At 40.3% G+C, this 11,980-nt stretch overlaps 1 protein-coding gene and 1 long non-coding RNA gene across 3 annotated transcripts in view; one reads left to right on the top strand and one right to left on the bottom strand.

Moving 5' to 3' along the window:
* znf704 (zinc finger protein 704) overlaps positions 1 to 2,340 on the top strand; it is a 40,288-nt gene extending 37,948 nt beyond the window's left edge. For both annotated transcript variants that reach the window (XM_079367697.1, XM_079367696.1), the window contains exon 9: positions 179 to 2,340. In XM_079367697.1, coding sequence (XP_079223823.1) covers positions 179 to 293 — 115 coding nt within the window. In that variant the 3' untranslated portion in view covers positions 294 to 2,340. The remainder of the gene's footprint in view (positions 1 to 178) is intronic.
* LOC306839181 lies at positions 1,405 to 10,655 on the bottom strand. Its single transcript, XR_013781165.1, has 2 exons — positions 9,869 to 10,655; positions 1,405 to 9,798 (listed from the first exon to the last, which is right to left on the bottom strand). It is a non-coding gene; the product is annotated as an uncharacterized lncRNA (long non-coding RNA).
* Positions 10,656 to 11,980: the final 1,325 nt, after the last annotated feature.

Genomic DNA, 11,980 nt, shown 5'->3' on the forward strand with positions numbered 1-11,980 from the left:
ATTAAAAAAAAAAAAAACACGAGCAGTTGGCAGGAGTCAGACCAATCTGTTGGATGTTGTTTAGTCCAACATTTATTTTGATTGGTTTTATTCTCAAGCTCTTATTTTTTTTTATAGCATGTTACGTTTTAGAAGTACTCAGTCTTCTCATTTTTTTCACTCTGTCCCCTCTCTACAGTCGGAAGGTGCGCGGCGAAGGGAAGAAGTGCCGCAAGGTGTACGGCATGGAGAACCGAGACATGTGGTGCACCGCCTGCCGCTGGAAAAAGGCCTGCCAGAGATTCACCGACTGAGCGTTCTCCAGTTATGAGGAGGCGCACTACGCCAACACGCCGTTTCACCAGAGAGCAGGGAGGGGCATCGCTTTGCATGCATTTGGTTTTTCTTCAAAATCGCACCTATCTGTCAAGCTCCAGCTTCGCCCCTGTGGATGCCCCTCCTCCTCAGCTCCAACTGAACCAATCCAGCAGTGGGAGGAACCGATGGACAGTTGACTTTTACAGTGCTGTCTTGGATTTCCCACGACTGCCTCGCCATTCCCATTGTTCCCAGCTTTGGGAAACCCCAGTGCAGCTATACAGTATGAAGAAGAAAAAAAAAAAGATTTCCCCTGTTTCTTTATGTTGAGTTTAGTGTTGCATCTCTCAATGTTTTGTAAAGCTCTGGTTTTTAAGTAGAAAGTCAAAGAAGGGGTCCAGATATAAAAGCTTTTTTTTGTTTGTTTTATTAAAGGAAAAGAAGTTGGACCCAAAAGAAGAATGGGCTTTTGCACCTCATGCAGTTTTTGAACAACATTGTAAAGAAAAAAAAAGCTTCGAGGTCTAAAGTCCCAGTTTTTGTTCTTCCTTCAACTCAGTCATCACCTGTTTCATTTCTGGACTATTTCAGGTGATCTATTCTCACCGACATCAAAGAGCCTCTCCTGGTTCCTCACCTACTCCTCCTCGCTCCGGACAGCCTGAGGAAAGAACAGAAGGGGTTCTAAGAAAGAAAGTGGGGGAGGGAATGGAGACACACAAGGTGGACCGGTCAATGCAAAAAAAAAAAAAAAAAGACACACTTTTCAGTCAGGGATAGCAAACACAACATGCCAGATTTACCACATGAAAAACAAACGCGTGCAAACAAACACAGGTATGGCCACACAATGAAAGCAGCAGACAGCAGAAACTGTTTTCTATGTCACTTTTGTATCCGGTTCGCTTCGTTTGGTTTCTTTTATCAGGGATGTGGTTCAACAGAAAGCAAAAACTAGCAGCTCAAACTGTACACGGCACTAACTCAACACTTTCTCTCTTTCATTACACATGACAACTTTGCAACCAAAATCTCTTTTATCGAGTTCTGTTTTTGGTTTTTGTGAAAGTACCATGGTTACTGTTGTTGATGTTTTCATTTTCCCTCTCTCTCTTTTTTTTCTTTGGGGGGGGGGGGGGCAAAGCCAAGACTGTTTACATGCCACCTGCTACAGACTACAGTGTGTTCAAAATGTCCCTGACAACGCTGGAAGAATAAAGTCAGCAGTGTGCAAGGTCATCAAAAGAGAAACCACAAACAGACACACACTGCCCTCCTCCTCAAACCCACTTTGACACCTTTCAAAGGGAACAAAGTATCTTTGTGTTTACGTTAGCCATGAAGGAGGAGGGCGAAAAACCAAAAGTGGGGCACTTGTACTGTATCTGAGTAATGGAGCACTTACACATGTGGTTTCTTCTTCAGCTGTGGCCTGAGGTCAAAGGAAGTAAAAAGCAAATTATTGAACTATTATTTGCTCCAAAGGCAGAAAAAGTTCAAAGTGCTTGATCGGGTCACTCCTATGTTGTTTCATGTGCTCTGTTAAAGCAAAGCTTTGGCTCCAGCTTCTTAAAGGTCCTTGTGTTCAGCATGTTACCTTGTTACTGATGAAGTTTTAATTGGTCAAAAAAAACAAAAACAAAAAACGCAGTTCTCTGAATTTCTTTTGAATGTTTGTTTAATTTCCTGCCTCCATGTTGGCTTAAAGGCAGGAAACATAATCACAAAGCCAAATAGTTTACAGATGTTGTCTTTGTTGGGATGAATGGACCAACTCTTTTGTCACATTCGAAATGACCGGTGTTACCAAGAGACACATTGTGATTCTGTTCCTGCATTTAGCATCTGCTTCAATGAAATTAATTTAAATGCAAACTGATGCACTTATTCTGTTTCACACGTTCAGCTCCAGAATCAGTGCAAACCAACACCAGCTAATAAACTCGCATGCTCGCTCACCGATACACACGACTTTTAGCAGCTGAAAATCGTAGCTCTTTCATGTTTGCTTTCTTTTCTTTCTTAGTTTTTTTTTATTTTTTTTTTTAAATAAGTCTTTTCATGTATAAATGTACTTATTGTACTGTCTTTATGGCCGGCTAGCTCGGCCGTTACATTTGCCACCTTATGAACAAGACAGGTTCAGCTATGGTGTTACGCGAGGAAATACTGTACCGTTTAACCTGTCCGGCTACTATTATTGAAAATATAGGAATAGCCTTAAAGTCGCTCTTTAAAAGAAAAATCATTGTGCTTCTTCTGTGTCATTACATTGATGTTTGAGAAAAGAAAATATTTAGATGATCTCGTTTTCTGTGAACGTATTATTGTTTAAGAAAGACAAATCTATATGTACGTCAAGAAGAAACATTGAAAAGACATTGATTTGGCTTTTTATTTTTCATATATATACACATTTATTGATTTTTGTTTTCATGTTCTGCTGATGGATTTTTTTTGTTGTACTAACTGTTACTGTGGGAGGGCGTGAGGAATATTTCTCACACAAGCTCATCTTGTTTTTGCTCTTTTCTGTGTATGTGACCCGCACGCTCCCGCCTCCAGCTCCTTCACGTCACGCTCCCCGCTGCCTACCGCTAAGCGCTCCAGCGCCACACTTGATTAGAAACCTTTATCTTATTTCCAATTCTCGTCTCACGGTGTCACGTAGGCCCACTCGCAATTAGTTTGATTGACATCTTGGGGTGTTTGTGTGCAGTCAGCGAACGTGAAGGAGCCTCGGGCAAAGTGTGCGGGGCTGCCACTGAAGCTCGGTGCTCTGCCCACCCCTCCCCTTGCTCCTCTAAAGGAGTCTTTACACACCTTTGTTACACGGCCTGCGGCGTTTCCTCATCAGGGCGCGTGCAGGAAGACGAGGGAACACACTTTGTTGTTTTTGTTTTTGTTGCTCCAGTCCTTAACGGCTGGATGTTTGCCGAAGCTTTCTTTTTAACTCCATGAACTACACAATTTGATTTCTCCATCTTTGTGGTGCTTCATGTGTGTGTCCTGACAGTCTCCTCCAGTGGAAGCATCTGGCAGCCAATCAGATCCTGTCCGGGCTCAGTCCAGAAACAAGTTCCAGCAGAGCATGCATTGGAAGCATCAGCACTATATATTTTAAATGACCGCATCTCCAGGCAGCTAATTCTCCAGAAGCTTTGTCCTGGTCAGAGTTGTGGTTGCTAATTGGACTGTGTGTTACAACAGGCTTATGTTGGCTGAAATAAACAAATCTAAGCTAAATCCATCAAATCTCTAAATGATATGTGCTGCCATTTTCGTTATCCGGGGAGACACTGGGATTTGTTTGTGGACGGTCCCGGCCTGCAGCGATCATCTTGGTTCCACTCACTGCCAGTGTTACAGAGACGACTCGAGCGTTCAAAGACACTTAACCCAGGTCTCTTTTTGCACTCTGCACATGCAGGTGCTGTGGCCTCGACTGGGGAGAAATGGAGGTGCTCTGTTCCCGTGCAGTGCGGTTTCTCCCACGTGTCATTGTCACTCCATTGTGTACACATTGTTATGCTGTAGAACATGAAAATAAAAACAACCTGCCTCAAGTCTACCGAGTGTCCAGACACAAGGTTGTGAGTGGCTCCTAAAGAAAAGAATACGCTTTCTGTCCTGCTCTTTGACCCCTTTTGATGGTTCAATTTTGGTGCTCTCTTTGTTTAGATTATGATGGTTCTTTTTACTTATATCTTAATCTTATATGCAAACATCAAAGTACTTAATGTGATATCCCAAAGAACAAATTGAATTTGAAAAAGGCACTGTAAAACTTAAAATGTGTACCCAACACATCAACATGTTGCAGATTTGTTTGGGATGCTGTATAATTAAACTCCTTTTGGGCAAAACTGGCAGACACGGGGGGGGGGGAAGAGATTCATAATTTAACTCCCAAATTGACACTGTAATGATGCCAAACATGCCATATGTTTTCCTCCTCCTGATGTGATCATCCAACTCGTTCATATAAGAGCAGCAGTGAGCCTTAAGTCTTGCAAGCCGCGAACACGCGAGGTGCTCCCGGTAAAAACATGTGTTGGCACAGCAGAGTTAAAAGTGTGCTATCAAAGAGTCACTACAGGCGGTCTTGTTGCCTCGGTGAGAGTGATATGAATACTTATGAGTAGCGTCAGCGCCTCTCCTGGCTTTTGTTCTCTCAGTGTGTGTACCCCCTCCTCCACCACTTATTAAAGAAACTAGCGACCAGCTATGATTGATCACCTAAATAAAGCGAGATAGAATTACTCTGCTCACTGAGGTTATAGAAATCAACTCCTGTGAGTAACGAGCGACCCTCAGTGTACTCGTCCTCACACACACACACACACACACACACACACACACACACACACAGTTTTGTCCACATTCCCGTTTAGGTGCAGAGCTGTGCTGGCTTTAACAGCAGTTCATGCATTGACAGTTTGATGAGACCTCCTGGTTTATGGAACTGACCCCCCCCCCCCTACCCAGACTAATGTTTCATTCATGACAAGACTTGTTTATGACAAGAGGCTAACACGTATTACAGCTTTATATCAACCACATATAGGTCAATATATGCTACAATATATACAGATGACTCTGCAGTACAGTATATCTGAGCTACAGTAACAGCGTGTCTCCGTTTGTTTGTGTTATGGACCTGACTTTTTCTTCTTTTTAAAATGTACAACTGCAGGAGGTCAGCCATCAAAACATGTTTGTAGCTGCCCAGTAAGGAAGCCCTAAGCGGACATGCACCCATACACATTTACTTTTCTACGTATATTTTTTTAATAACAAGTTATTTCCGGTTGTTTTCTGTAATCGAAACTCATTTATCTCATATCCTCAGAGTGGCAAACAAAGTTAGAAATAGTCTTAACGTAGCGTTAGTTAGTGTGGGCTGTAGCAGCATGGTGTGTTGTTGACCAGCTTACTTTGTAAAAAAAATAAAATAAAACATTAAAATAGAGAATTGAAAAATCATTAAAATGATTTACACAAAATATGTTGAAGTAAAAATAATTCAAATTAAATTAATTTAAGGAAAATATAAAGAGCATTAAAAGTTACAGTGCAGATTGAAAAATGTAAATCTTTGTTAGATTGTTTTGATGAAGGCAGCTGTAAACAGGTGTGTCTTTAAGATGGATTTTAAAGCTGAGAGATACAGCAGACCGATTTTTCTGGGATCAGTCGAGGTTTCAAGAAAACAACTGGAAAAGACTCATTTTTCCGAGAAAATTAATTAAATACAACACATTAAAGTTTGTCCAATGAAGACTTCCATTGGCCAACTACTTTTCAAACCATATTTTCTTCCTTGTTAGCGCGCTTGAGCACACCTGACTCGTCATGGCATTGCCTCGTATGACCCCTCAGTATGGATTGTGTAAGCAGCGTGTCCTCAAAGAGTCCACCTCCCACTGACTGTAGCGCTAGTTTCCATGGCAACTATGCTGTCAGGCAAGGTTATGTGATTCGGCTCCTATCGGCTGTCAAAGCTGGAGCAAGAGGAGGCACCCTCTGTCCTTCATTCATTCAGGAATGTGGAGGAGGGGGAGGTTTTTTTTCTACAACATTATCAATGTAAAAAAAAAAAAAAAAAAAAAAGGCTTTATGTGTGTTTCCATCCCTATTATTGTTTCATTTGGAGGAATAGAGGAGTCCTGAATGTGCCTTGAAGAGTGCAGAGTTTCTTGAAGCTCTGTTTGCAGGAGGGCTGCTGCGATATGCAGGACCACAGCAGCGATGCAGGAATGTCTCTGGTGCTGGCTAGTCTGAGTTCTGCTTTTTTTAATCTAAACCTTGTAATTCAAAGATTTGTGATACAAAGAAACGTCCTGTGAGTTGGCTCCAGAGAACCTTTTGGTCACTCGTTGGTTCTAGAAAGATGTTGCAAGGTCTAAGAGTGATTTTTCTACTTGTTACTGTAAACGATTTTTTCAATTCCAAACTTATGATACTGTGTTTCAATGTGTTCCTTTTCTTTGTCTGTTGTTTCTCCTCCTCGTTGTTTTCCCAAACATGACTCCTCTCTCTCCCTTTTGTACAAGGGCTTGTAGATAAATGTATGTCGATGTGAAGAATCGCTGTTGTGTCGCATTCTAGAAATGTTTGGGAAATCAAGGAAACCTCATGTAACAAACAGCTTGTGAAACAAACAGTGAGATGATCCTTTTTTCTTTTTCTTTTCTTTTTTTAGCACGGAGCTGCTAATTTATTTACACAGCAACTAAAAGGCATCACTTTCTTTGTGTGAAGGTGGAGGAATATCAAAATGAAACGAATAAAATAGAGGGTTGACAAACACCCTTATCATGCTGAAGTCTATTTTTAGATTTCATTTCTCTAAAGATATTAAAACTTTTACCTTTATTCTGCCACAGCTCCATCATTAAAAACTTCAATATGCAACACAGAGAGTGCTGACCCACCCTCTCTGTTTTCGGGCTCATCTCACTGGCTGTTTTAATGGATTACAATCATGTAGACCTCAAGAACTCAATGACTGTCGCACTGGACTTTTACACTCTTTCTCAAATAGTATAAGCTATATCCTCTGGTCTAACTGTATTTTTAATACTGCATGTGCATGCAAATAAGGAAATTATGAGACTTTATATAAATGTGCTTTATTTGTGCTTTGGCATCCATGACGGGGGTTGGGAGCAGCCGGGGTTGCGTCAGTGTATTTAGTTTACACGACACGATCCAATGAGTTTTTAAAAAACTCAAGACTGGAGTACAGAAAATAAAACCTTGCTCTGTGTTTTAAAATCTAAAAGAAAAGAGTCAAAGTACATTTGATTCCTTCCATCTATGTGTAATCTGAGACTAAATACCAATGGCACTTAGTTACTTGAACCATTTGCAGTAGCCTAGGAAATTTAAACTTACTCCAGGCCTTTCCAAAAGCTCCTTAAAAACAATGAATATTTTACATTCCTAGATTCCCCACCTGATTGTACAGCTTTCCAGAGTTTTTTGAAAACTTCAATAAATGACAAAGCTTCATTTGGCAGTGGCTGCTCTCCACCCTGATTTAGCTGTCATAGTGTGTTGCGTTTTCTATCCTTTTGAAGCCTCTCAATGTAAATGTTTGATTGTGTTTCCAGACTGTAAAACTAAAACATAGATGCAACACATAGACGTCTTTGTTTAGATCTGTTCATGGGCCGTGCATAAGGCCATGCAGTGGGTTAAATGATGACCCCCTTCTTTGGCATAACCGATGAAGATGTTTGTTTGTTTTTTATATTCGTTCAATGAGCTGGACGGCTTCAATTTTTAGTTCAGTGTCAAAACATTGAGGACTTGTGCAGGAATAGTCTGACGTTTTTGGGGGAAATGTGCTTTCTTGGTGAGCTAGTTGGGAGGATTAATACCACTTTAGTGTCAAGTATGCTTTTTGTTGTGCTAACATTAGCAGCTTTGAAACTGAAAGAGTCATTTCGACTGTCAACAGTAGCTAGTTTACCGGTGGTGACTCTAGAAAGCTATTGATCCAAACCAGCAAAAGGTTCACATACATCTTTAATTTTTTAAAATATATCAAACAAAGAACACGTCACGCATGTGCAAGGAAACATGATCAGATGCTAACAAAGTCCTGCACAGTTCTGGCATCGTGGCCCTATATTTGTCCCCACCATTCCTGATCCTGAAACAACAACAGTGAAGGAAACGGCTTTATTTATTTACAACACAGGAGTGCTCTCATACCTCAAACAGTGTCAGCTCTAACAGGAATACTCGTCTCCCAAAGCCTCTCCTCGCCAATCTGCTTGTTTTATGAGGAGAAAAAAAAATCTGCTGGCTGGTTCGTGTCCTTGTGCGATCAGCTCCAGCATGAGTCCCGCAGGTGTACTTCCTCATGGGTAATCAGGAGTAACAGTATGTTTTCATGAGGCTTTGTGTCTCAAGACTGCAGGGTGAATAAGAAAACATTTATCATTCTGGGCTTTTAGGGGGTTCGTCTCATATTCTGCAAGGCTCTCCCCCTCTTTCTCCAACAACTACAACATTTATATCACACTGCATCATTATCAAAAGGAATCTGTTAAGAAAGCATTCCAATATGCAACTAAATATCTCAGCTGCAAACGTTTGTCGCCTGTGTTTTGTTTTTCAGATATAGCTTTCAGGCGGGACACTTTTCAACTGATACACAACCTGGACCTCTACACACACACGCACACACACACACCCACACACACACACACACAAAGGAACATCATGAGTGTACGAGGTGTGCGTGAGCGCCAATTCTGTTAGATCATGTCATCATAGCAATATGCACCCATGCTGTTCGACATATGTCCCTGTGGCTTCCAGTCTCTTCCTGTAATGATGTGAGCAGTTCACTGGTGTTAGCTTTGCGTCTTGCTAGGCCGCTGGTCTAAACACTGTTAGCATTTGAATGTATGTGTGCATATTTGTGCATGAGTGTGTATTTCAGATGACCGCCTGAGGTATGTCCCATCTGCTCAGTGTAGCATTTCCACCTTCTCCCGTTTCTTTTGTGCAACCAAAGTGTGAGCACAAAAGTTTACCGTTAGCATTTCAGAAGAATGTGAGTGTGTTTGTGCATCTCTAATCAATGAGCAAGCCATTTCTGCAGCCATAAATGCACAGGTTTCAATGTGCAAGCTGTCATACCTCATGCATTATCTAACAGTACATTGACATGGCAAAATAATCCTCCCCCTGCTTATCTACATCCCACTACCAAAATAAAATAAAAGGAGCCCACAGTGATGGGATTTCTGATGTTTATGATGCCAAATACGAGTTCAAATCTTGTCTGTTTTGAACTCAGGGACATTACACATGATGCAGTGATTGTAGTGACTCTGATCCTGCCGGCAACCACATGCTGTGCACTCGTCTCTTCTCCTTTGAGGCATTTAAGGTGCAGATCAACGCATCTCAGAGTAAAGCTACTACAAGATGCTCAGCCTCTTATTGGAGCGCAGGGAGCTGTTTATGTGTCCGAGTGTGTCCGAGGCATTGAATAATTGATGAGAAACAACATATGTACACAGCCTCCATCTGTGACCCAAGCTGATAAGAATCATTGCCATCCATTTAAATTGGTTTCTTCCTTTTGCTGTGGGGGGAGCGGATGAAGGAAGCACATATGGATCAGTTTTTACGCGAGCAGTATAGTGTTTTACATTCGATAAATCAAAGAGTTATTTCTGTTGTTGCAGAAACAAGATTTAGCTTTGAGAGAGCCGAGATTGAAGGATTTACAGTTTTCAGAGATTGAACATTTGGCAATATTCTGTTTCATGCATAAAGTTAGAGGAATAGACGAAGACCTCTCTCGTGTTTCTTTTTGTAAATATAAAGCTACTGCTCAGACAGCTAGCTTAGCATAGCTTAAAGTAAGAAAATAGCTAAACCGGCTTACACGGTCTAGTTGTCTAGCTAAACTAGACAACTAGACCGCTTTTCTTATTGCTGAACATTAGTTGAAAAGATGGTGGCTGCTTTCTCCTCACTTCGACTTTACAAAAGCAAAACGTTTGCTGAGCGAAGCAAAAAAAAACAAACAAACAATGACTATCATTTCTTGCTGTAAGCTAGCTAAACAAAGCTAAACTTAAAGTTTTGGGACTTGACCAAGCAATAGCGGGGCAAATAAACCATTTATTTTATTACTGCTGAGTTTATCTTCAGTTCTTGTTAATTTGTAACCAACAGACATTAGAGTGGTGTCAGTGGTTCTCATCTAACGAGGTAAGAACACCAAGTTATCTCTAAATGTAAAATGAAACTGTATAGGTTGATTGGAAGTCATTTTGGACAAAGTATTTTTTTTGTTTCCCTTATTTACTCACACACACAAACAAAGCCATGTTTGAACTGAATGTTGTCTTTCAGCACATGTATAAGGCTGCTTCATCATATTACACACAGACCATTTTCAGTGTAACACATAAAGTCTACAAGTTATTTTTTTTATTGCTAACACAACACAATAAGCACTTGCAATATGTATCTGTTTTTGTCACAAATCGTATACTCTGTTGTACCAATGATGTTTTCTTATATTCTTTTCCACAAAATAATCGAACTATTTCTATGAATATATGAGGATGTTTTTTTTCCGAAGAAGAATTAATACCAACTGACTGTTAACTCCTGTACCAGTTTTTTTTTCTTATCTGAGCTCTGTGTAGAAAAACTGCCTTTGTTCTTGTTGTAAATTGTGTTTACTGACTAATTGCGTTCTGGTGCTGTTGTTGTTTGACTCTGTGCAGTTGCGACCTCCTCCAGGGCGATCCGTGTGACCGAACGACTCTGGAGGCGTCTGGTTAAAACTGAATAAAGATTTTTTGGCAGCTGTTTGGTAACTGTTGTCACTGTGTCTTTTCTTTTCTCTGCTGAGGGTAAAGAATGCTTTCACTCAATAATAGTTCATGTTAAAACGTGTTCATAAAGTACACAAAACCAAGAGTAACCATTTTCCTATTCCAGCCCACATCAGCTCAATACTGAGCAAACAGATTTATTTTCTGATGTATCCCTAACTGTTTGGCATAAAATATAGTTTATGATGCCTGTTGCTCACATAGTGCCAGTAATATTAAGACCTGTTTGGATTCCTTCCCTCGCAGTATCCTCAGAACTTGGCTTCCTGGGAGGAATCGGATAAATATAAATGTAATGGGCACTGGTTATAAACATGAGTCAGTTCAGTCTGCTCTCTATGCAATCTGGTCTGGTCTGGATTGAGAAAAAATTAAAGCCACCAGGTGTTGCTTGTTCATTGCTGCCCTCTTGTGGTCAATTGAGGTACTTCAGATGAATGGTTAGGACAGTCTTTTTTACTCGGAGGATAACAATTCTGTTTTCTGTAGGTAAATGACATCCATGCTTTCCACTCTTGTCTTCATAACTTGAGTCTTAGTCCCTCCCACCATCGATGCATGGAGACGACAGGAAACAAATTGAAGGAGAGAGGAATCGAGGAAATGTGTTTGAAGGAACAACACTTTTAACATTTCATAAATTGTCAGTAAAAACTGTGACAAAAAAAATCTATTTTGATTTTGAATTTCAGGAAAATGTTTAACTAATTTAACAGTTAAACCTCTCACTAATGATCAGCCTTTTATGGAGTTTATTGATAAGATAGTGAATGTAAAAAGGGTTTCTTATTGACAGACTCCCACTTTCTCAGATTTAGTTTTCTGTGAATAATAAAACTAAGAAGAGCCTTAAACTGAGCACAAGACAATATTTATATTATAGCCTGATAATGATGGATCTGTTTGTGATCCTATTGATTTGAAGACTTAAATTTAACACATTTTTGGTTTTATAGTAAATCAGCAGTAATGTTATGCTCAATATAGCCTATCATTCTTAATCCTCATGTCAAACACTTTTTTAAACATTAGCTCACCCCATACCAACTTTTAGTTTATGCTTTATGTTTCTTGTCTACTTTAGGTGTCCTATGTCTGTTGAGTGTGGGGTTTAAGGTTTCAATCTGTTCTCCTTCAAACTCGGGTGACCTTGATAAGTTTCAGTAAAGGCTCATCCACTGCAGCATCCAATAGATGAGTGATATCCCACAAGACTTTTGTGAAATCGCTCCCCAGATCTCCCTTTCCAAAATCTGTACTGAAAGTGTTTATCTGTACCTGCATTTTTTTAAATAAAGAGA

This window comes from Symphodus melops, assembly GCF_947650265.1.
Source record: "Symphodus melops genome assembly, chromosome: 18".
Lineage (NCBI taxonomy): Eukaryota > Metazoa > Chordata > Actinopteri > Labriformes > Labridae > Symphodus > Symphodus melops.